At 46.3% G+C, this 25191-nt stretch overlaps 1 protein-coding gene and 1 long non-coding RNA gene across 3 annotated transcripts in view; one reads left to right on the forward strand and one right to left on the reverse strand.

Moving 5' to 3' along the window:
- Positions 1–232: 232 nt before the first annotated feature.
- Positions 233–13163, forward strand: LOC113977592. Its single transcript, XR_003537361.1, has 3 exons — positions 233–491; positions 10684–10804; positions 12724–13163. It is a non-coding gene; the product is annotated as an uncharacterized LOC113977592 (long non-coding RNA).
- The window catches only part of INPP5D (inositol polyphosphate-5-phosphatase D), a 52765-nt gene continuing 34143 nt past the window's right edge, over positions 6570–25191 (reverse strand). Inside the window, exons 8-29 of one of the 2 annotated variants that reach the window (XM_027703855.1) lie at positions 24687–24767; positions 24437–24508; positions 24043–24166; positions 22855–22961; positions 22242–22344; positions 21224–21420; positions 20372–20489; positions 19756–19852; positions 18526–18664; positions 17780–17888; positions 17538–17626; positions 17220–17301; positions 15980–16069; positions 15729–15842; positions 14544–14626; positions 13459–13546; positions 12591–12740; positions 11906–11999; positions 11567–11674; positions 10803–11075; positions 8276–8852; positions 6570–7544 (exon numbers count right to left, since the gene is read on the reverse strand). In XM_027703855.1, coding sequence (XP_027559656.1) covers positions 7542–7544; positions 8276–8852; positions 10803–11075; positions 11567–11674; positions 11906–11999; positions 12591–12740; positions 13459–13546; positions 14544–14626; positions 15729–15842; positions 15980–16069; positions 17220–17301; positions 17538–17626; positions 17780–17888; positions 18526–18664; positions 19756–19852; positions 20372–20489; positions 21224–21420; positions 22242–22344; positions 22855–22961; positions 24043–24166; positions 24437–24508; positions 24687–24767 — 2898 coding nt within the window. In that variant the 3' untranslated portion in view covers positions 6570–7541. Of the gene's footprint in view, positions 7545–8254; positions 8853–10802; positions 11076–11566; positions 11675–11905; positions 12000–12590; positions 12741–13458; positions 13547–14543; positions 14627–15728; positions 15843–15979; positions 16070–17219; positions 17302–17537; positions 17627–17779; positions 17889–18525; positions 18665–19755; positions 19853–20371; positions 20490–21223; positions 21421–22241; positions 22345–22854; positions 22962–24042; positions 24167–24436; positions 24509–24686; positions 24768–25191 lie in introns of those variants that run through there. The other variant, XM_027703856.1, reaches the window with a different exon arrangement.

A 25191-nucleotide genomic window follows, 5' to 3' on the forward strand; every position in this document is an offset into this window, starting at 1 on the left:
GCCCGCTCTCCTCCCGTCCGGCCCTGGCGCCGCTCACCCTCCACCCTGTCCCCACAGGGGGCAAAAGCGGCGGGATGGCGCTGCCCCGCGGGGGCGGAGGCAGGGGCGGCTCAGGCAGGTGGGCGGGCACCTTTCTGAGGAGAGGGGGCCTCGCGCCGGCCATTTTGTGTCCTTCCCGCCAGCGCATCCGTGCGCTGCCGCCATCTTGAGTGTGTCCAACTCCGCCTCTTCCCCGAGCCGCCATCTTGAGAGGACCGTGGCTCCCCCGCGGCGCATGCGCAGCCCCACACACAAACACAGGCCCTAAAGCCGGCCCTAAGGCTGTCCCAAACGCTCCCTGTTCGGCCCTAAAGCGATCTCAAACACTCGCTGTTCGGCCCTAAAGCCATCCCAAACACTCCCTGTTCGTCCCTAAGGCCATCCCAAACGCTCCCTGTTCGGTCGCCCCGAAAGGCAGAGCAGCACATGAGTGACACTGACGCTTGGCTGAGGTGAGTGGCCGCCCCTGTGGCACCAAGGCCGTCCTGCCTCACCAGCCACCGTCACACCTCAGCTTTCAACAAGGGTGGTGGTGAAATGAACTCCAGTTTGGGGCTTTCTAGGTAAAATTATTATCTATTTAATTATTAAAAACTGCCGTGCAGCCCTCGCTCCACTACGGCATCCTGTCCAGCCTCACGAAGACACCACACATCTGCTGGAAAATGTAAAAAAAAATCTGTAACAGCTTGTTTCATTGCTTTATTTTTAACTGCTCAATTTCTGAAGTAATGCATTAGGTAACTATATTATTGTAATTGAATTTGAAACTGGGCAAGATTCATAACACTTTTTGTCTTGGACTGCCTAAATTGCTCTGGTTTTCTTTTGAGTAAATGAATGAGGATGTAATTATAACACCATAATAGCATAAAATAGATTATTCACTAGATTATTAGACTGGAGGAGAGTGTGCTGCTGTCTGAGTTAATGCTCAGCTCTGTCTTTCCAAGTACACAATGCGTGAGGTTCTGTGTGTTCTCTATGAAACTAATTGTAAGCACACAGCCTATTTTATTCTGCTTGTACATCATAAAATCAGATGTTTAAAAACCTAAAATTACTTGTAACTGTAAGCTTAAATCCTAATTCTACACATATAGTTACCGAACTGAAGTGCTGAGAGAAATTTATCCTGTCAGATCTTCTCTACCTCTTAATCCTCTGCAGAGGAAGAGGAAAGCAGACATGAGGCAGGGCAAAAAAGGGAGAAAGCAGAGACACAAAGACAGGGCTCAGACTCAGTAACTCCTCTCCTGAGGCTTTTACCTTAGCCTTAATATATAATCAGCCCCAATGTCCCTCACTGCCCTTAAACTGCCAACCCCCTGCTTTCTTTCAGCCTCTCCAACAGAAAGCCTTCCGCTTGTCTTTGAGAGCAGACTTTTCTCACCAAAACTGGGAGGGAAAATAATTGTCCACTATTTCTTTCAGCAGGACAGGAAAAAGAATCAGTGTGAGCAGAAATGACATGGGAAAAAGAAAAGGTGTGTCCTGAAGCATTGGCTAAATTACTTCAAATGCTGTACATGTTTTACTGTTTACAGCAACTGCTAGAGTGATCCAAGGGAAGGATTTTGATGAATTGTCATCTGTATGTTTGAATTTAAAAACACTACTCTGTGTTTAAAAAGATGTCCACCTTTCTGTAACCTGTGATTTCCTTAATGGGCAGGACATCCTGAATTTCTTTACAGTACTTGCTAATAATGCTTCTTTCACCCCAGATACAATATTCTTAAATTCAGCTGAAGTGTCTGGCAGTCTTTGCAATAGCACATCCCTGCTCCATGTCATCATCTGTCATCCTGCTCTCCTTTTATATCAACAAGAACTGTAAGAATGCTGCGATAAAACAGCTCGTTCAGACTGAAAGCGCCTTTCTGTTACCCCCATTAAAATCTGCCAATTTGTTCAACAGCCTGATTCGGGAATAAAAACTGAAGACTGCTAACAAATCTCCTGATTTTCAGAAAACTCACTCTGCAGGGAAAAAGTAAAAACTGTGCCTCCAATGAATATTGTACTCCACACCCACAGAGGCAAAAGCAAGACTTGTGGTGGAGACATGTCCAGCTTTAGCCAGTACGTCTCAAGAAAAATTAAGAGTGTCAAAGTAACCTCCCAGGAGTGACCAGTATATAGAGAAGATTTGATTCTGAAGAGAGATTTGGGCAGTTGGAATTGTTTACTCTAATGAGGAGAAGACTGATTGGGAAGCATGACAGCAGTATGTAAACGTGGTGTGTCAGAAAATTAAGACAATAACCTGATCTGCTTGTCCACATGGGACAGGATTACACCAAAAAGGCCTAAAGTTCACCAAAATATGGCCACTAGAGATGAGGAAGGGCTGGTGAAGGCTCAGAAACAGACTGCTTGAGGCAGGTGAGAAACTCTGCCACTGGAGGTATGTAAGGCCACTTAAAAGTACTGGGAAGGATTGTGTAGTTTACCCTGTGCTGATATGGGGAATGGATTGCATGGGGCCCTCCAGGGTCCCCTCCAGCCTCATTCCTGGGAGATTCTGTTCCGAGATGGCTGTGCCGTGGTTGGCACTCAGGGGGCAGAACAGATCCTTGCTCCAAGGGGAGCGGAGGAGTTCCTGATGGGATGTTCCCTTCAGACCTGCTGTGAGGTCAGGCTGAAGCTTGGTGCTCAGATTCACTTCCTTCCCTCACTGCTTTCTGACTCGGAACCAGAAATGTTCATTTTCTGGGAGATCTGATCACCAACATCCTTCCCAAGGTTAAACTGAGAGCTCCCTTTTGAAATTCAGCTTTGTTTTAGATTTTCCAGTGCACCTTTGAAAAGAGGGAACATGTCCCAGACCTGGTCATTTTCTTTGTGCTTACAAGCTGTAATGTCAAGATGTAAACTGCTGTAAAGTGTGGAGCAGACATAATTTCTGTGCTAACTCTCCTTTCTGTTGCAAAGTCTTTGCCTTTTTTTCCAATCTCTTTGCTGCCTCTACATTCTTCCCTTTTCTCAGCCAACCTGTTTCTATCAGAGACAGCTTTTACCCACCTCCTTTCTGCTGGATTCTCTCTCATTCCACAAAGTCCCTCCTTTGCTCGTTGCTTTTCTGCAACCTTTCTGCTTGTTGCTGGACACTGTCTCCTTCACCCATTCCTATTCATTCACTCATTCCTGAGCCCAACATTTACTACCCTGTTCTGTGCCATCTTTATCTCTATTAGTTATGGTATAATCTAATACTTCATGGTATGAAAGATTGATTTATGTAATCCAGACCAGACCTTGAGAAAAAATGCAATAAAGTGTTAATAATAACTGTAGTGTGTAGCAGATTATCAGCCCTGGCACAGAATGGTCTGGGTTAAAGAGAAGTATGGAACAGTTGAGGCTGGATGGGCTGCTGGAGGTTGTCTAGTCCAAGCCCCAAATCTCAGCAGGCTCATGTCTAGTCTTTGTGATGTCTCCTGCAATACTGGGGTTTGAGAATACAGTTTTGATTATAGTTTTCTACAGAAGAATGTCAATCAGTTTTGATCTAAAAGGGTACATTGAAGTACCCTTTAGTTTAGCTGACTTGGGAGCTAGAGCAAGGATTACCTGCAAATAAAATTAATGAAAAAGAATAATGGTAATGAACTGAGAACAGAAGTTCAGGTAAATTTGGTGATGCATAATGAGATAATGCTTTATGATGGTGCATAATAAGATAAAGCAGAAAAAATATAGCAAATTATGGTAGACATAAAGAAATCTCTCCTGTCAGCCTGGGATTCAATTGTGAAAGAATTTCTGAGAGACTTCAGAAGTTTAACACAAATGCAACCCTAAAATACTTCCTATTAGGAGCTTCATTTGAAACAACATCATGCACACACTGTGGATCTTTTTCATATTCATATTCATGTGAATAATAACTTGATGTTTGCTTATATATATATAGAAAGAACACCTTGTATCTCTCCAGCTAACACCTTTTCAGCACAAAGGAGATTTGGCAGATGAAATGAGTATTTGGATTGTTCTGTAGCACTTGCATAACAAGTCCTTCCATGGGCCTTGCAGGACTGCCCTGGTGACTGCAGCACCTCTTTGGTGGCAGATGTGAGGGCAGGGCTGGAGTCTTGTTGGCAAATGTCCCACGGGGGAAAGTGTGGCTTTCTCTCAGGCAGAGATTAGGGAAATAAAAACTAAGCATCTGGATATTGTCCATTTCCAACCAATCTGCTGCCACCTGGGGCCATGGGTTGGGACATCCCTGGGAACTGTCCTGCCTCACCTTGGTCAGTTAGTCCTGACTAACACACAAATATCTGAGTCTTCACAATGTTGTAAAAATCAGGAGCTTTGCCTGGGGGTAAATCAATTCCATTTTGGACAATCCTTCAGTCACATGGACTATTATTGTACTATCACAAGGACAACAGGAAAACACACTAAAATTTTAGCAAACCTTTCATTTTAGAAACAAATGGAAGGATAGTGACTCAATGGTTAGTTTTAAGCTGTACAGAAAAAGGGTGCTTGGCCCCAGGCCTAAGCACTGTAATTCCTAACGTCAAAATTATCCCCTTGCTGTTTTGGAGTGAGTAACTCACCTTCATTTGGTTTGCCTTCTATTTTTTCTCCTTCAGCCATTTTCTGTAAGAGCCTGCCTTTACCAGGAAGGAAATGTGTAGCCCACAATGGCATTTTAGGAAAAGCTTTAACAGTGTCCTTTGATGGTTTTACTGCTGAGAGGACCCGTAAGCTGCTGTTAGATGCATCAGGTGCAGGCAGGAAACAGGGTTTCTTGAAGTTACTGTGTTCTACAACATCCTATCCTGTAACTGGGAACTTAAAGCATTTTTGACAGCTGGGTCTCCATGGAAATAAGTACAAAAAGACTCCAGCTATTTTAAGAACATAAAATAAAGGATGCCGGAAGGTTACAGATAGACACCGCATCTGGGGGAAATCAGTACATTTTTGGACAATTCATACCTTTCAGTTCATGTCTTCTACTCATACTGCCTGTACTAACTGAACTGGACAATAGCAGAGAAGGCAGAGAAATGTGCCTGCTTTGGCAAGAGTCACAGATCCAGGATGGAAGAGAAAGCAGAAGCCTGTGCTCAGTCCTGGTTTCTTGTGGTTTGAGGCCTGGGCAGTAAAACCAATAGATATCATCTTAAAAGCTTTGTGACAGAAATCAAAACCAAACCAAACCAAACATAAGCACAGATTAATTTGTTAAATCCAGTTTCCTAATATTCACATCTGGTGAGCTCCCACAGTTGGTGTTACCAACTCTACCATCTCAAGGACAGCCAGTCTTGCCATAAAGACTGTGCAGTGTCCCACTACTTGTCCCACTTCTGCTCCACTCCATGTCTAAGCTGTTCACCTGAGAAGTCTCTCATCTGCAGAGGCTTCAGAAAGCTCTTTACAGAACCTTCCTTTGAACATGATCCACTTGCAAAAATCTTGGTGGCATTTGTCATCATTCCATCATAACTCAGACTGTCTTTGGAACCCCAGATGGGCAAGTAATGCATTTTTATCAGGGGAATAATGATGTATTTTTTTCTGCTGGAAACTTGGCAGAGAGCTTCTCTTCTCCCCCAGCAGCACACTTTTCTAAAGGAGAGGTCAAATAAAGTACCCAGATGGGGTTTTTTTGGTTTTTAGTAAGTCCAGTGCTCTCAAACTCTGCTCATCTGCAAATCTGTGCCCAATTTAAGCAGCATTCCCAATCAGGAGAATGTTTACACAAAAAGCTATACTTGCTTTATATCAAGTTTTAGTTTGTAAACTTTGGGGAATATACTTTCTTTTCTACAGCTTAGCAAGTCAGTGGATAAACACAGAAAATGTGAGCCTTTCTTATTGAGAAGTTAAAATTTTTTTGTAGAGAGCCTGTCACATCTCCATCTCCACACACATGAGAACATCTCCCAGAATTACCAGGCACTGATCTAACTCTCCACATCAGACAGAAAGCTCACCTGCTCCAGGGAGCTTTCACTCTGTGGTCGTACAAGTTCTTCTGCAACCTGGAAAAGTGAAATGCTCCCCAGGGCCAGGGAAATACCACAGCACTGAACTCTGGGGATTACACAGAGAGGGCTCTGCTGAATCAAGCCAGGGGAATATAAGCTGGTGGTCTGCCTTGCTGATTTGTAGGTTAGAGAGCCAGGTGCTTCAGTAATGATGCCTTGAAACTCCAACCTGCGTGGCAGAAAAACATCTTCTTTTAAAAGACTTCTGCCTTACAGTTTGTCCTCTTCCACACATTCTCACATGGCCTCTTCTGCTCCAGTAGAATTACTGTACATGTTCTACACTCATACAATTAGTAACTGCACCTGCTAACAGGGGCTATAATTTTTAAGCCAGTTGTATCCACAGAGGGTGTGTGCACACAGACAATTGTGTCCTCAGTTGTCTTTGGTGTATCTTTCCTGCTCTCCTCTGTGTTTCTTCTGGGCAGGGACTGCTGTCACTAAATGAGCTGGTGTAACACTCAACTAAAGCTGCACCATGTGGCAGGCAGGTTTAAATTTTCAGTAGAGAATGGTCAGAAAACTATTTTATTATTTTTAAGTAATCAACATGGAAACAATAGCCATGATTAAGTCACAACAGGCATAACCCAGTTGTAACCACAGAATTAACACTTTACATGAACATAACAGAACTGACAAGTGTGTTAACATCGTTCAGTCACTGAGCACACGTGTACAGTAAGGTCAGCATTAATCTGTTAGGAATGCTACACAATCAGCTGGCCAGTGTCCTTCCAAGGCAGAGTGCTTGCTGTCAGACAGGCCGGGGGGACTCCGGAGCTGCACTCCGAGGCTGCCCATAGGCCCTGCCTCTCCTCCCCTCTCCGCAGTTCTGGTTTCCCTCTGTTTGTTGGGATATAAAAGCACGACCTGCTGGAAGGAGGAGGAGCCGCGGTGCCTCACCCGCTGCGTTACCTGAGCGCGGCAGACGAGAGCAAGGCTGGCTCTGCTGACAGCGTATGACCTTCATCAGTAGCTGCTATTCAGACTCTTTTCCCTCCCCTAATTCCTTGCTCCATGGACAGGACATGCTTTTGGAGCTGTACCGCTTTCAAGATGCTTTCTTTTACATATCACTCTTTAATAGGAATCCTGTAACAAAATAGAAATCTTGCTTTTGTAGAAAGGGGTTCTCTAAATCCACCCCTCCCATCTCCTAGTCCTTACACACCGTACCTTCCTCTTTTTCAAAACACTAATGCATGTACTTGGCCACTGCTTCTTTATGGAAGTACCAAAGTGACACTCAAAAGGGTAACTTGCACTTGGTATTGTGCTCCTGGCTCCTCTTGATCTGAGCAACATAGGATAAACTTCTCAGCTAGAACATTTTCATAATCACAGGGAGGGGTCCACCCTCAAAAATAAAAATCCTCAGTCTTTTTAGAACCAGACCAGAGGACATGAGTGAACAAAGCAGCAATCTCCATCGTTCTTCCCATCAGGATTCTTCCTGGGATGCCAGCTGCTGTGTCATGTTCACTGTAGAGACAAGAGAAGACATCAGCTTATCTACTGTCAATTCTACAAGTTTTGATGGAGAAGTCAAAAAACATCCTACAGCTTGCTCAAGTGGGCTTTTTCTCCCAAAACCACTTACTAAAGCCTCCCCTGCTCCTTCTCATCTAGCTCATAGTGTTCTGGTGAAAAAAACCAACAAAAACAACATGACACCAGACCAAACCAAACCACAACAAAAAAACCCACCAGCCCAGAAAAGTATATGTGTGATTATTTCTGGTTCCAGGAATGTTGTTGGACACTGCTGTTCTAAGTTGCTAAGTGTTTACCACTAACTACTTTTCTACTTTTAATCATCTTTTTATTAGTTACAGCAAGGCAAATCTATTGCCAGTACTGTGGTTTTGTACTGTCAGGCCAGGTCTGGGCATTCTCAGGGTGCCCCAAACAAGCCATAACAAGGTACAGACTACTTGCATTCCTCTTGTGGCCACCAAGCTTAAACAGTTCAAAAACAGTTAAAAATTCATGCAAAACTAAGGTCATAGTTTCACAACATGCCCTCTTCTGCAGCAATAGCTTTACGATGCCCCCTGGCAACCCCTTGGGTTGGTGGGACAGTGGTCTGAGCTGGGACAGGAAACATGGAGCCAGGACTCAGGGACTAAGCCAGTACTACTCTAGTCATGTTCTGCAGTGACCCCACAGTCTAATGCACCTTCCACCCTGCCTCATTCCCGTGAGGAACACACCGGTGTAGTTGTCCTGCCCATGGGTCCCTCCTCTGTCCGGTGCTTCCCGGAGTGCGGCAGCTCTGAGCTGTCCCGATAATCTCGGCCCTTGGAGTTCTGCATGTCCAGCACCGCCCGACTCTTCGAGGGCAGGGGCGGCTTGTTCTGCTGTCCCTGGGTGCTCAGGCTGACTTCAGCCCTCAATGGCTTCACTAGTTTCTTGAGCTGTGCCGAGTTTTCCAGTGGTGTTGTCACCTTCGGTTTGCCTTGGCTCTTCTCACCTGTATTCTTTTCTTCCGCCTGGCCGGAGCAGGTGTAGGACCGGAATCGCTGTGTGGGGACCAGGAAAGGTGGGGATGGCTGTTTGCCAGGGGTCTTGCTGCCCTCAGGCTCCTGTGGCTTTGTGAGATGACAGCTCTGCTCAGGCAGTGGCAGCTGCTCTTTCCGCAAGGCCTTTGGGTATTCCTGCTCTTTCTTGGGAGGCACCTTGCCCTTGGAGCCCATGGAGCCATACAGAGGGTTCTCAAACATCTCCGGCCTTTGCTGTCCCTCCTCCAGAAGCACAGGCTCTGCTGTGGATTTCCCCAGTTCAGGTGGCCTACAGTCATCAAAACAGCGTGTAAGGGAGACTTGTAAAGAGCAGGCAAGAGGCACTGACTGAGTTAGAGACAAAATGAATAGCAAATGAGCCTGATAAAATTAAACTGACTGTGTAAAGGAGTAACAGGAAAACAATTAAACTCAGGGAGAGAGAACAGAATTGTGCATTGTTTTTACCTTGTTTAATCACTAGGAACATGACAGCAGAGAGCAGATATGCGTGGCCCTGTATAAACTCCCTGCTAGACTACAGTCCTGCAAAGTGATACTTGGCTTCTCTCTAAACAGAGATAAGCCACTGAGCCAGACTGTGCCAAGTGCTTTGATGGCTTTGTGACACACACAAATCTGAATTTGAATATTAATAAGAATCTTCAGATCTGTCGGACAGGATGGCTGTCTGGAGGCTTAACGCAAGAGCTCATATCATCCTGTAACATTTTACAACTAGGTCAATCTCCTCTTGCTACCAACGCAGCGTGGTATTCTTAAGGAAGGGATAAATCTCCTTACTGCACCCAAATGCACACTAGAGGAGTAAGAGCTCTATCCTCTAGGGTGAGACAACTCCTCTGTGTTCATAGTGGAGCCCCTTGAGCAGCAGCTCAGCCTGGAATGAGAGCAGAGCTGCCAGTGGGACGCAGCAGGTCTGGGGGTTTCTGTGATGCCCTGGTGTGGCAAGGCTTTAATCTGGAGAACCACCACAGGGCTTAAAAAATCAGCCATAGTATCACTGAGCAGAGGGGAACAGGGGTGAGTGGCACATGTTCTTTGGGTGCCTTCAGGAGAGTTGTGTTCCTGGCTTCCAGCTGTGTTCAGTAGTCAGTACAGGCAGGAGCAGAGCTGAGAGCATGTTTGGAGCACTGCAGGGTTTGAACTGCAGGGTGCCACATCCATTTACAGTGAGCTCCAGCCCAGGCTCAGAGAGCAGCTGTCACTGTCAAAAGGAGGTGTGGAACAAGGACACAGATTGCACACAGGCACCGGGGTGAAGCTGCCTCATCACTTTACTAAGTTGGGTAGGGATGGGATATTTTCAGTTGCCAGATGGAAATTCTGCATCAAGGCTTGTGATAGATGCAGCACATGGATTCTGGCTTCTTAGCAAGCTGGATGTTTGTATAGTAGTGCAAGTGGAAATTCAGTGAAAGTACTTCACATATGACACTTGAAGGAGCTCTCTTTCCCATCCAGGGGAAAGATCTATGCCACACTCTCCCCTTTTCTCTTTTGTTATTACAGTCAACTCTGTGATCTTCTCCTTTTCTCTTGGCAGAGAATTAAACCTCTATCAGGCTGAGAGAGCTGGGGTTGTTCAGTCTGAAGAAAAGAAGACTCTGGGGAGACCTTATTGTGGCCTTCCAATGCCCAAAGGGGACTTAAAATAAGGAGGGAGAGCAACTGTTTACACAGGCAGATAGTAACAGGACAAGGGGGAGCAGTTTTAAACTAAAAGAGGACAGATTTAGATTAGATTTGGGGAAGAAGCTCTTTACTCAGAGGGTGATGAGGCCCTGGCACAGGTTGCCCAGAGCAGCTGTGGCTGTCCCATCCCTGGAAGTGTTCAAGGCCAGGCTGGACAGGGCTTGGAGCAACCTGGGATAGTGGCAGGTGTCCCTGGCCGTGGCAAGGGGTGGGACAAGACAGCCTCTCAGGTCTCTTTCAACCCAAACCGTTCTATGATTCTGAGATTCTATTGTTTAGTTGTAAGTTTAACTTATATATTTTTGGCTTTCCTTTCATAAAGGTCTGAGGAACTACTACACTTGTTTTCTTTGAGTATGAGATGTCTGCCCTTGTGACCTTTACTTATCTTTTTCTAATTCTAGAGATAAAATATAGAAAGAATACGCTGAAGGTTGAACTCTTCATACAGATAATGAAACAGTGACAGTGTAGAACAACAGGAGAGAGGGGCCCAGCCCCAGTGCAAAACTCAAAGACTCACAGGTACTCTTGACTCCGACTACAAATGCTTCTGTTTGCTGTGGGCTGGAGGGGTGGCTTTGGGGACAGAGGTGACAAGGAGGGCGATGTGGAGGATGAGGGACTCTGTCCCATCAGGGAGGTGGTCTCTTTGGGCTGCTGGTCGTAGTTCCAGAGAGAAGGTGACTGGTCTGCTGAAGGTGTCTGCTTAAGCTGGCAGGTTGCAGAGGGCTGCTGAGAGAAGGGAGCCATCCCCAGGTAGTTGGGGTTGCTGATGTCTGTGGGGGTGGAGCTGCTAAAGACAAGAAATATTGTTAGGGAGATACATGCACAGATACACTTGGTTTTTTGTCTCCCTGCCAGCTACAAAGGAGTTAGTGCCCACTGACTGCTTAGATTCAATACCACCTACTTTTCTTTTTTTTGTCACTTGCTTCAGAATCAGAGAATAAGTGGGAGTCCTGTTAGTGCCTCCCTCCCCTGGGTCACCAGAGAGGAAGCAGCTGGGTCAAGGCCACCTCCCCCAGCCCCAAAATAGTTCCTCTGGCTGTGGCAGACACTTCCTTTTCCAGGCTGCAGAGAGCATTCAGCTTCTGCAGCCACATCCAGGGGCTTTCACAGGTTTCTGAGCCCAGCAGGAACTGCCTGCAAAGAAGAGCCCCTGTGAAAACGGAGTGAAAGGACAGCCTTGCCCCGACTCATCCTGTGACTCTTGGAAAGGAAAAGACAGGCAGTTTGAGCCCAGGTTCCCAGCCCAGGCTGGCAGAGGTAAAGCAGCAAGGTTACCGTAGGATATCCTCCTTTCCTGCAGTGTCTGGAGAAGGAGAAGCACTGCCCCAGTAGCGAGCCACGGCTGCTGCCTCTCTGGCCATCAGATGAGTAGATTTTGACTTTCTGTTGGAAATAAAAGGGCCCTTTCTAAGTGGGGTTCAGGGACCTGGTCTGGCTAATGCATTCTCAGCTTTTGAAGCTTTGGGCACAGAAGCATTGACCAGCCCTGACCAGAGAGCCACAGAGCAGCTTCCCAGTGCTCACCACCCCTGTTAACACTCCTATGGCAAGCCCAGCTTGGCCTCTATTGAGCCAACCATTTTTCTGGTGCTGACTTACCCTCTTGCCCTTTACCTGTTAGTCTGATCCCACTCTTTGTTAGGCTCTAAATTGCTGATGTTCCTTGTTTTCTGCCCAGCAATTTCATCACGTTCAATCTTGACAAAATCTGAAGGAAAGGAAAGGCATAAGAGTGTTTTGGCAGCTTCAGAGTCTGCCCAAGTTTTGTGTGTTACTACTTGCATTAAGGCATCTCTCTTTGTCCATCAGAATGATGGACAGTTTTAATCTGTTGTTGCTGTTATGTTTTCAACTGCCCACAAATACACGTAATTCTTGTTGACATAGGAAGAAATGTGTATCTTGAAATACAAAGGTTTGTGATCCTTTAGCTAAGGAACTGCTCCTTCAGAGCCTCACTCATCACCTTCTCATATAGCCACTACAAGTGGAAGTTAGATATCCCAATTCAATAAAATCAGTATTAGTGACAGACAGGGGGCTCTCTCAGTCTGCCAAATTTACTTGAATGATGAAAAAAGATACCCAAATCGAATTGCTCTGTCTCTCTGAAAGAGTACAGGTATCCTCCTGAGAACTAACAATACTCACAGCTCCTTTCAGTCAGCATCAAAGGCACTTGTCTCTTTGGGACTATAAGCACTGCAGGGGTAATTTTCACTTCCTTGACAGTTATCAGAAATCTTTGGAGGTGAATACTCTCTAGGGTGAGCATTGCAGAGATGATGACATTCCTTACCATACAGCTTCTCTCTCTGTTTCCCTTGTGATGTTTGCAACTTGATTTCACCTTGGAAGACTCCTGTTTTCTCTCCATGGTGTGTCAGCACAGTATGGATAGGAGCTAAGGATTCTGTTGCTTCTATTCTCAGGGCAATGCAGCCTTCCCCTAAAAGACAACAAGGAGACAATGAGCCTGAGACTGAGAAAAAAAGCACTTAAATCTCTTGTGTCACCTACTATCACTGTGCTGCAATTACTGGAGAGAACCTGCTTTGGATCACAGCAAGGAGTGTATTATCTCCTGAGAAATCAGGGGCATTCATTTCACTTCAAATATGTGTGAAAGATCTGGGCACTGGAGATACCTGTGGGTGACTGCAGTGTTCTGAGCTTCCATTCCTGGTAAGGAAAACACGAGCCTGTGGCTGCTATTTCAGTTAATGGGATTTCAGCAAAGAGCCTTCTGTGGACAAGGACTGCAGTCTCTGGCTGCAGAATTTGGAAGCCAGCAGCACTGCCAAATCCTTTTCTGGAGCCAGGAGAAATGCCTCAAGTAAGTGCAAGTGAAATAGGATTTGAATATTCTGAATAAACCCATTTAACCAGACTGACTCCTGATTTAATTCCCGTACTTTCTTTTTAAGCCACTGCTCTTTTAGAGCTGGTAAAGCTCACACAGGTTGTTGCTTCATATTTCTCTAATCATAATTACGTCACAAACTATTGTCCACAGTGTATTTTTGTGTATGTTGAGTTCTAAGTCAGAAGTCAGAGTATCATAGATGTTCTGTAAGAGTTACTTCTGTTCTCTCCCACTCTTTCAGTGGTTTGGAAGAATCTAAGTAGATTTTGACTCATCCAGAACTTTAGAGCTAAGCACTTACCATAAGATTCATCACTGTCTGACGACTTAATGCTGATCAGGATGTGTTGATCCAGTAGATATTCCGGGTCTGAAATAATTGGGGTCAGCTGCAAAGACAAGTTAAGGTGGGTCAACACAATAGATGGGCTACAGGAGCACAGTTCTCCCCGTGCCTCAGTCCCAAATGAGGACAATGCTGCTGGATAAACCCTTGAGGATATCATGTCACCTCCAGGATCAGCCTCTTGGCTGGTGTTTGGACATCTGTGGGAGAAGGCTGCACATTCTTGCTCCCAGCACAGCAGATGGGATGCTGCAAATCTAACACTCATGGGATGAACTGCAGTTTTCTCATGCAGTGCAGGCCTGAAAATTGCTCTAGGAGGAAGGGATCTGGACTCTGATTACAGTCTGTTCCTAAAAATCTGTTTGGCTGTTTTTACAATCACTTATTGTAGAGCCTTTCCCTAAGCTCTCAGTGTAATGCACTCTTTCCAAAATCAGCACATTTTCTTTTGGGGCTATTTAGAAGGGTACTGACAGGAACATTTGCTCCAAATCCAGGAGCTCCTGGAGTTCTTCCAGCTCCCACCACGCCAAGAAATGGAGAATAGCTCTGATCTCAAGGACAGGACTTGTGTCTGACACTGACACACAGAACACTTCTGGCCATTGCTTCTGGCCATCAATGCTCTTTTTAACATAGGTAAAAAATACGTAATCAACTTTTCTAAAAAATACCAAGAGAAAACTTTGTCTGACCAGGCAAAAAACTCCAGGGCAGAGCTACCCTTTAAGATGTTTTATTTTCCATCTAAAACTGACACTTGTCAGCATAGTTACATTCAATAAACAGGTGAGAAAAAAGCCATGTTCCTGAATGGCATAATCACGCCAGCAAAATTCCTGATAGAGATGTAAGTCCTTTCCTGCTTTTAACATGCTCTGTTTAGCTTAAGCCCATTCTGCATTCTTACAGTCTCTTTGAGTCTAAACAAGACCATAACCATGTTCCTGCACAAAATGTTTATGTATATGTTGCTTATGGGATGAAGGTGGAAGGCTTCTCTTCCATATGGATATGGAAGCAGAGTCCCAGTCTACCTTTGGAAGTGCATCGACGAACTTTACCACAAGCTCCCCTTCATTCCCATCCTCATTTTCTCCTTCCTGGCTCTTTACAAAACCTGCAAAGGGACAAGAAAAGAGTTTACCAGAAAGGAGACAGCAAGAACGGGGCTACAAATCCTTTTCACATGCCACGCTCCAAATTATTTTCCCACTTGGACACAGATTTTAAAATTATTAAGAAGCTTAAAGCCTGAGCTTTGGGTGAATGTTTACACAGTAAATTTACAAGTGATTTTACTGGAGCATTGTTAAATGGTTTAATTTTACAGTTAAACTTGGCAGTGAACAGCTCAGTGCATACATGGACTGGAGGATAAGAACATGACAGCTCTTCCTACGCCACTCAAGATAGCACACTTTTGAAATTCTAATTTAAGATTCGTAATACACTGTTTCCATAGAAATTTATGCAAATTTTGATACAGCCAAAAAATAATCTTTTATGGAACTGTCTCTTCCACCGCGCTCTGACATGCGATAATGTGATGAAGCAAACACCAGAGCACACTGTCCCACTTACAGAAGCAGCCCTGGGATGGGGAAGGGTTTAAAAAACCCCAGCAAGGCCAGGGAGGCTCGTGTTACATAAACAGCTGAGACTCAGCCCCGCAGCACAGGGCCAGGGAGGGAAACCTGCAGCACTGGGAGGACACAGTCCCACTTACACAGTCAAATCACTTGCTTTCCTTTCACTTTTAGCTGATCCTCTGACTTGTTCTTTGTTAAACCAGGGTAATTCAATTATTTAAAATTATTTTTATTAGCATAATGCGGGTGTGTTATTTTGGAAGCACCTGATTTTGCAGCAGGCACAATCAGACATTTAATCAATCACGTTTGCTAAGGAGAGATTTTCTATGTGATGAGCAAGAACAGCACGTGTTTCTCTTCAAGAAGGAAATGATCAGGTTGCCAAAGAAGATGGAAGAATTGGGGAAAGGTAATTGGATTACAGCTCCCTTGGCTGTAGGGTTTGGATTGTATGGCTGACAGTATGGGCTGACTTGCAAACTACAACAAATCTTTAGGACATGCCTTTTTTGCATTGGAACAAGTGATCCACACAGCTATTTTTCTAGATCAAAGCAAGAAGAAGGGGAACTAATCCAAACAAGCAGAAAACTTTGACAGAAGTAATAAGGATGGGCAAAGCCATACTTTCTAAGCAGCTAGAATGAAACTCGATGTAGAACTTGGTCTGGGACTTGGTCTTCAGAGTAGCGTAGCAGTGCAGGAACTCTATCTCCCCTTGGGAATCTGTGTACTTGGAGTCTAGGAAAGAGGAAGGAGATAAAGAGAGGGCATTTTAAAGTGGACTCTTTAAGACATCTTTTTCTTTCTGCATGTACAAAGCACTACATTTTGTATCCCAAGGTGAAGATGGCACACTGGCACCCAACCTGACTGACCGTTCTTGGAGACAAACTGTGAGGTAACTCCCACTTCAAAGGTGGCAAAGACAGGACTGTGGTCACTGGTCATGATGTCAGTGGTGCAGCCTGCCAGCGAGAAAGGGAGGATAGTTACTGCCCTGCTCCAGGGAGATCTCTGCCACAGAAATACTGGGTGGGAATTTTCCAGAAAACCTCACAGTCACTGTGGTAACTGTCTCTAGTCAAAGGTGTTTCTTTACATAATCCCATGTCAGTATGCAGGAAGGTAACTCTTCTGTCAGAACACAGAAAGATTTGATTAATGGACCCAATTTTACCATATCGTTTTGGAAGCGACTGTCAGTGGTGGATTCCCCCAGCACAAAAATCCTTTGCAGGCTTCCTGGTTGCCTCTGCAACAGGCACAGCTAATTAAAGCTCTAATGTGGCAGGAAATTACACAAGAATACACTGGTGCTACTTCAGTGCTACAGAGCAACTCCTGGCCTAAGTTAACAGTGAGTGAGCAGGGCCTGATTTGCTCTAAGCACACACTGAGATCCAGCAAGCCCAGCCTTTCTACAGGTGCATATTGGACCACACACCCCGGCATCACAGGCTCTGTGATCAGATCAGTCCCCCTGATCGCCTGAGAGAGCCCTCTTCTCAATCCCATGAATAGGAAACCATCAACATCATACTCAGATGCTCAGTCCTACATATAGCCACTGACATTTCAGAAACTGGTATCTGAGTCTTTTTTTAAACAGGTCTTGTGGGCTTTCTCTCTTCCCTGCACTGCACTTCTGTGATGCTTCTCAGCAGGAAAGGGAACAGGCTCTTGGTACCACACAGTCCTTCTGGCATATGATTTGGTAGAAGAAAGAGGTTTGCAGCTCCAGCCTCTGCAGACTGGACTGTGCACACAGGGTCTGCCCTGCTGGCAGCACCAAGTGAGGAGTTCCTGGTGGTAACTGCACAGGAAAAGTGGTGGTTGTTGCCAAAAAATATTTGGTGTAAAGTGATCCTACAGCATGGCCTAGAGCTGGACAGCTGCAGCTGTTCGAGTGGTGTTCTGCACGTAAATGAATAACAGAATTAATTCTCAACCCTGGAAGGTTACAGGCAGAGAGATTTGGCTCTCCACTGCCTGGTTTAACATCAGGTCCCTCTATGCTGAGTGCCTGGCAGTGCAGGGAGATCCTGCAGACTCTGCTCTGAATCATTTCCGTTTCAGACTGATTGCCTTGCTATCTGCAATCTGTTATCTACCCACCATAGGACTGACACACAACGTGCACCATGGGGTAGGATTTCCAGAGCACTCGATCACACCAGGATGGCAAATTGTACTTCATCTGCAAAAAAACCGAAATGATGTCAAGAAGAAGGGAAAGGACTAGTTCACAAAAGGACAGGAAATTCACTCCCCCAAGCACCGTATATTTGTGTCAAGTCTGTTTGTTTGTATTGACTCCTTTCGAAACGTTACAAGGGCAGGAAATGCAGAGATTGGTTTAGGAAATTTTCTTCTGTAGGAGGTACTTTCCCTGCTCTGCCACGTACCTCAGAAGGGAACTCAGGTTTCACCTACCCCTGTAGCCTTTTGCTTGGTGTAAGCGTATTTCTCCCGGGTGCCTCTCTCAAAGCGGTAGGTTGGAGCAAATGTGATTTCTTCTTCCTCTGGAACAGGGAGAGCTCTGTCACAGCCTGGCCCACGGGCAACCCTCCTCTGGGCAGGACAGCCACTGCCCCCTGCACCCACCCCACAGCAGGGCTGGCAGAGAGAGCTGGTGGGAGTGGGACAGGAACCTGCCAGCAAAGCCAAAACCTCACCGAACTGCAGGAACACCTTTTGGTCTTTCCTCTCAAGGAGAAGCTGGTCAAAAGCCAGCAGCTCCGGATACTGCTGCTGCCTGATCTTCTGGATAATGTTCTCTGCTTCCTGCCAACAGGGAAACAGCAGAGCTGCAGATGATGCAAAACCTTCTTATAAATACTCCCTTCTCTGGTGAACTGGCAAATGCTCTTGAACTGTTTCACAGAGCTGTACCCCTGCCACTTCCCCACCTTTCCCTTCACGGAGAGGCCTCACTCTTTGCTGCGTGGATGAACATTTGTCTATCAAAACAGGCATCAAAATGCCCACACATCCCCTACATAAGCACACACACAACCACATGCACATCAACACCAGGCTTGCTGTTGTCTCCCACCTACTGAAACGGATCCAGTATTTATGATGCCTTGCCTGTTCCTGAAGGCCTGTTCTGAGCCATTCCAAGCTCATCAAACAGAGCAGAAAGGCAGATGCTTGTTCACAGTGGGAAGGGAAGTTGGGAGGTCTGGGGAAGCGAGGCTGCCTGAAGCAGCAAAGTGTGCCAGATGGCATCCCTGGGTCCATTAATCCTTGGAGAGGGCAAAGGGGATTTCCTTACTTTCCCTCAACTGGCACCACACTCTTGCCCTGGGGATCCCTTCTGTCTCCTCTCTTTTTGCCATGTTGCCCTCAGCTGGACAAAGACAGAGCTGCTCTGGCAGCACAGGGAGCTGCCCCTGCAGGGGTCCCGGCCCTCCCTCACCGCCGGGGGCTGCTCCACGCGGTAGTTCAGGTCCCCCAGCCAGAACAGGTGAGTGAAGCGATGAGTGATGTTGAACGGACTCAGCTTCTTATCTCCCAGCGTCAGGAAGCGCAGGATGTTCGTGTAGTTCTGGTTGCGTCTGTCAAGACAAGAAACATCTGCCTGACACACTAAATTGCCACGCGATTCCCAAGTGCCTGGGCTGGCAGGGGCTGCTGCTTTCCCAGGCAGGAACCGATCCAGCTCGACAGCTCGAGAGGAGCATGTCAGAAACAGAACTCGCCACCCCAGCCACGTGCTGCTCCTCACACAGGCCCAGGGAATGTGCTCCTAAAGCCACTTTTTCTGCCTCCCAGGGCTCTCCCTTTCCAAGCTACATGTCCTAGAAATGCAGCATTAGATGGTTGCCTTCAGATTTCAGCAGCAAACACATAACTAGATTTTGGCAGTTTTTGCAGACCCTGGAGAACTCTTCCATAAGAGTTAACTCCATCAATGGCAGAGACCCTGTGCAGAAATCCCACACCATCTATGTTCTGGACTGGGCAAGATGGCAAAGCCAATATCTTCATTTCAAGTCCTCTTTGCTTTCAAAACCAGTCCTTCCAGCAGCTCTGGCTCCTCCCAGTGTGGGCACAGATCTCCCACTGTGGTCAGGAGCTTTGCCTTCCAGTCCTGTGCAGAACCTGCCTAGACCAGAAACACTCCTTTCACAGCTGGGTATAGAGAATCAGCCACCATGGAGATATTCCTGTGCTACACACGCCTCCCTCTCGGCATTCCTGACAGCTCTGCCTGGCAGGACCTTTCTCAGCTGTTCCCCAGGGCACAGCACAGCTCCTGTGCTCACAGCACTGCCTACAGTGAGGAGGCAGACAGTCCCCTTCAGCACATTATTCTGGGATGGGAGAAACCTTCCCACATCTCTCCAAGACACCATAGATCTGGGAACTGTTTTCCTTGTGCACTGGGCTTGCATAGCAGGTCACGCAAGTGTTGTGTGAGACATTTACACTCAGCTCTGAAATCATTTTGCTGGCTGTTTTCCCTGCACCCATGGACACATAGCAGAAGTCCCTTGTTCAAATGCCTTCCCCAGAGACATTAACTATTCTTTTATGGTCAGGAAAATATGCTTGTGTCTGTCTAGTGAGCCCTCCTTCCAAACATGGCCCAGAGAATTTCACCCTGGGTCAACAGCCATTTTTTAAAGGGGAGGATGTATCTTACCTGTGTTTCTTTTCACTTCCCGAAGTCAAATGGCTGTTAACAAACCCAAAGGAGGTTCCATTAAACATGAATGACACCCCCACTGCTCCTTTATTACCTGGAAAAAGATAAGCCAAAAATGTCAAGAAATCAATCCACCTCCAGGCTGAGTCTAGCAAAGATAATAACGCACCAAGCATGTCTTAAGTTAAGTGGAGGATGGAGAAGAGAAATAACTTGACTTAATCAGCACAGAAAGAATTAGTACATGCAGAGAAAGAATTAGTACATGCAGCACAGATTGTGGCAACAAATTTATTAAGGATGCTAAAAAAACTTAGTTGAAAGAAAAGAAGTGCATTTTCCCAGTGAAACCCAAGAAAGAGCAACCCAATAGCCAGTCAAAAGTGTTTGCTGGGAATATAAACATATATGTGTGTGCTGTGTACACACACAAATAGATTTCCTCTCTTACAGAGTAAGATGTAATCAGTGCTATTGGGATACAACTTTAGTACCACTGGTGCCACATAAATGTTGTCCCAGGAGTCTTGTGGAGGAAGAGCTGTTCCATGTCAAGGAACGTTTGGCACGGACAGATCCCAGACCCCTGGATGGGACCAGAGCTGCTCCTCACCCAGGGTGTTTGCGATGCCCGTCTTCACGTTGTCTGTGCAGATGTGGCTGATGCGGTTCTCGTGTTCTGGCTTGGCCAGGACCACTATCCTGATGTTCCAGAGGGTATGGATAGCTATCTGCAGGGATGGGAAGGTTAGAGGTTACACATCTGTACATCCCTGCGGAGGTGCAGTATAGCTGCAGCCTTCCAACTCCTTCTGTAGTCCTTCTCCTACACAGATTTTCTTCCTGTGCTCAGGATATGTTTGCAATCATTTTAATTAAAGGTGGGAGGAAGGACCTCGCTATTTTCTGGTGCTTTTTTCTAGTTGAACTTTGGATTACCTTGCTTGCACAAGATAGTTTCCTGATCACCATGAGAGTTAGAAGTCCCGTGGCTTTCCAGATATGCTTAGATTTGTTTCTTGACATCACTGAAACTCATGAATGTCCAAACCTGGTCTTATTAAGTTTCAGTTTATTTCATGACTGTGGCAGTGTACCTTGAAAGTGCAATAGCCTAGGGCAAGATCTTGGCTGCAGCTGGCTCAGGAGGTTTTACAGTCTCCTCCTTTTTTAAGGTCAAACACCAGCACCACCTGAGTCAAGTTCTCAGCCTCTGCCCTTGCTCTCAGCCTGGCAGGGTCCCTGCTTTGCCAGTGGGGGGGTCACTGTCCATGGCAATGTGCCCATCTGGACAGCTCCAGGGGAGGATCTCCACACAGTCAGTTCACTCTCCCTCATCCAAACCCAATGAGGGAAGGGGAGGAGATGTAGGCAAAATCCCACTTATTCCTATTTCTTTTATTTGAACAACATGTACTCTCCTCATATGCCTAAGTTACGTGCAATAACTGGAATAACCCCTCACCACTTTGAAGCTGATACTGGTGATTTCCTGCAGAGATTGCCTCAGTGTCTCCAGCCATTCCTTCTCCCCTTGGGGATCCTCCTGGGTGCCAATCACATAGATGTCATGAGGAATGTAGTCAGCAGTGTCATCACGGGTCTTCCCCTGCCCCTTGGAGAGGAACCAGGAGGTGATCTTCTTTGGGGGAGGTGCTGCACCTTTTATTAACAAATCCAACACCAAAGGAAATCAGAGTGTGTCCTGTCAAACCCAGGATGCAGATAACACGTGGGGACAGAAATGACAGCCTTCACATTGACTCCACCACACCTCAGTTTCGTATCACACTCTCCTAAGATGACAAAGATGTTATCCCCACCTGAGTCACCAATGAAGGAGTGACTCTGCTTTGGCCACTTTGCTCTGTTTCATCAGCTTACCAAAGCCAAGGCTAGCCAAGGGTAAAGGCAGGGAGCTGTACTGCTCCTGGCCTGCCACTGCCTCCACCTCACTCCTTAAGCATGACCAAGCAAAGACAGCTCAGCTCACAACAGCTGAACCAGGCTTTTCTCCCAAAATGGGAGAAAGAACTTAAATCCCACTGTCCTCACCTACACCTTGTCCCCTCCTCTAAATATTGCAGACCCTCAGCTCTCTTCCCAGGCTGGACACGACCCATCCTAGTCAGGGTCAGAGCAGCTGACAGGCAGGTGGTGGAGCTGCTCCTGTCCTGCCTGCAAGGTGGAGGATGACGTACACTGCTGCACCAGCTTTGTGCCAGCCACAGTTCCCTGGCACTGGAAGAATCCTTCAGTACCCATCAGGGACAACTTCATGGCCCTTCGGCTGGAGCCACGAGAAGTGTCAAACCACATGCAGGAATAAGTCTAGATCTCAGCTCTTCCCCTGTGCCAGTGAGACAGCTCTGGTGTGCAGATCAGCCACGGAACACACACAGTGTCTGGAGCTCACCCCGGCAGCTGAGCACACATTTTGGCAAGTGTCTGAAGGAACACCCATGTCAGAGGAGAGCCCATACCCATATTCCAGGTCCCAATGAAGATGGTGATCATATCAGGCTCTGGTTGCTCTGAGTGTTTATTCTTCATCTGCTGCAGAAGCTGACAGAACCCTTCTCTCTTCTAGACAGGGAGGAGCAGAGACAATTAATGAGATGCTTAACTCCTCCAACACAACCTCCTGACAAACTAGCTGAACCAGGAAATTCCCAGCACACTTGAAGGGCAGATTACTCCTCCACCATCCTGAAACCTTCCAAGAGGCTGTCTTTCCTGTGGTGCTTTTTTAGGCACTTAGCCTGTGCATTGCTCTAACAAGTGTTGATCTGGTCAGAAGTCTCTTCTTCCCTCTTGTTTGTCTACATGAGCCTTTTTGCAGCTGCCATCACAGAGTTCTTGCCTCTCCTCACTGTCCTCCTGCCCCAGTGACAGCCCCGAGTATGGCTCTCCAGTACCTCCCTTTACACACACCTGTTCATTTTCTGGATGTTTCCAGAACAAAGGAGAAATTTATTTTTTGCAAAGCCAAGCACCATCCTTCAGCAGCTCCTCTTTCTGCCAAGGAGTGCCCCATGTGCCACTCCCCCCAGGTACCTGCTCCAGGCTGGCAGGAAGGGAGCACCGTGTACGTACCTTGGAATCAGAAAAAACATATTCCTTCCGCTGTGTTTTTTCCTTTTCTGTTTCCAGCACAATCACCAGTTTGTTTGGGAGCTTCTGGGACTTGATAAGCTGCAAGACTGAACAAAGGCTGGGTGTCATGAGCTGCAGCCACTGAGAGGAAGATCCCCCCAGGACAAGCAGGGCTTTGCTCACAGGCTCGGGATTTATGTGGTCTCTTATCACCAGGACCCACTTTGCTCCACAGATCTGCATTTTAATGTGGCTTAATCCTGCTCTCTATAGGAACAGATTGGGACTCAAAGGGAAAGGACCTCCAAAGCTCATTCTACCTGGAGATCTTGTCCATCCCAAGCCCTGCAGTGTGAAGTGAAGCCTTGGCCTCCTGCAGGCAATCCCCCTGTATTCCGAGCCAGCCTACATATATTCCTTCCCCATCTGCGAAAGAGGATGTAAAACCTCATTTGGTGGCAAAGGTGATTTCTCCCCATCTAAAATAGCAGCTAAGTAACTATGAACACCAGGTGGAGAAAGCCATATATGAAAGCTCATCTTTTCAATCTCTGCCAGCAACAGGTTGATTTTCTAGCAGGAGAGAGCCCAAGGGCATCGTTTGCTCTCTGATAAATCTGTTTGGCTCAGTCTCAGTGGGCTGCCTGTCCAGAAACACAACAGAAAAAAAAGGGAAGTTGTTTGAATTGGGCCTTCACAGACCAAGCTGCATTGCTCATCAGGGCACATACTGATTTACATACCAAAAAAATCAAGGGAAATTCACTGAAAAATGTTACTGAAACTGAGTGTTTGGCTTTTTACCATCGAAAATCATCAGAGAAGTCAGTATGTTCCTGCAGAATGTCTTTCTTCAAGTGACATTGCTTTTCAGTAGAAAAATGGGTCTATTGCAACCAGCTCTGTGGGGAATCTTCTACCAAAACCTGCTCCCTTGTAGTCCTGATACTAGTGTCTTCATTTAGACCAGAAAGCAGGGTCTAAAACAATTTGTGAATGCTGGTTATCCCAGTTGTGACTCCCTGGTCTCTGTCTGGCCTGACTAGAGCCTTGCACAACACCCAGGACCTAGAGAAATCCCTGCCCTCTGGGCCAAACCTTGTCCCAAGCGGAGCCAAAGGGAACCCCCTCCCCATCATCCCAGAGACCCAGAGTCTAGTCCAGCATCTGTGACCTTAAGCATCTTACTTTTCTTGTGGGTATAAAACTTGTCTTCTGGACCATCCTTAGATCTCTTGATAATCAGTTTTCCCATTTCCACATCAACCTTGAGTTGTATTTTTGAGAAAATCCCTAGGGAGTCAGCTTTCACCTGTTGGAAAACAGAGAGGTTTCTTGTGAGCGATCTACGCTTCAGTAACACTTATTACAAATGCAACACTCCCCTGAATTCCTGGACACATATCATTATGCCAATCTCACTAGACATTTCTTAAGCTTTTGCATGGTGCTAAACAGCATCCAAGAATAGCTGTTATCTCTGTGGCAGCACAGCAAAGCTCCCAGGAACTGAGATACCAACATAAATCTGTGTTACTGTCCTTCCACATTATGATCAGCATCGTTAGAGAAGTACATTTACCTCAAAAGTGACAGGGGGAATAAGGGAGCGCCGGTGTGTTGAATCAGGACCTTCAATCAACAGTGTTTTCACCTGTAAAAGAATTTATGTGTAATTTATTGCCTTTGGTGATTCTGCATTACATTGACAGCGATGAGATCAGAGTAATCTAATCTTAGTGTAGCAGAGGACTGCACTGATGATGAACAAGAAACATAACTAGAGGCAAAAGACGACAGAAAGACAACATAAAACAGCTTTAGAACTCTACCTTTTCTTCAATAGAAGACAGCAAAGAAATCAGCTGGTTGAGCTTCAATACAATATTGACTGGACTTGCTTCACCAAGCATCTGAAACCACAGCACAGTAACAAAAAGAGAAGTGGATGATTTCCAAACCCCTGGAGCATGGCCTGGAGTGCAGCCCCAGGAACACCCCACACACAGAGCAAGGAGCACCACCTGTACCTCTGCCACTCTGACCTGTAATGGGCAGCACAAGAGCATGGAGTGTGGCTGAACATGCAGGAGTATGGGAGCATGGAAGGACAAATCTGAAAACCTTTTCCATAAGTTAGAGGCAGCTGGCCATGCAAGGGAGTCACCTTGCTGCTGGGGGGCAGGTTTGCATGACCAGCTCGGGGGCTCAACATACACAAGTCCTGGACTTTTCGCTTTCTGGCAGGGAGAGGAAGGTCATTGGGACTTAAGTGGGCTTGGGAGAAGGAAGGATTTGGCAGTGAAACATCCTGGAGTGAAGTTTATGGAAAAAGAA

Source organism: Neopelma chrysocephalum, unplaced genomic scaffold, assembly GCF_003984885.1.
Source record: "Neopelma chrysocephalum unplaced genomic scaffold, ASM398488v2 Primary Assembly neopelma1_252, whole genome shotgun sequence".
NCBI lineage: Eukaryota > Metazoa > Chordata > Aves > Passeriformes > Pipridae > Neopelma > Neopelma chrysocephalum.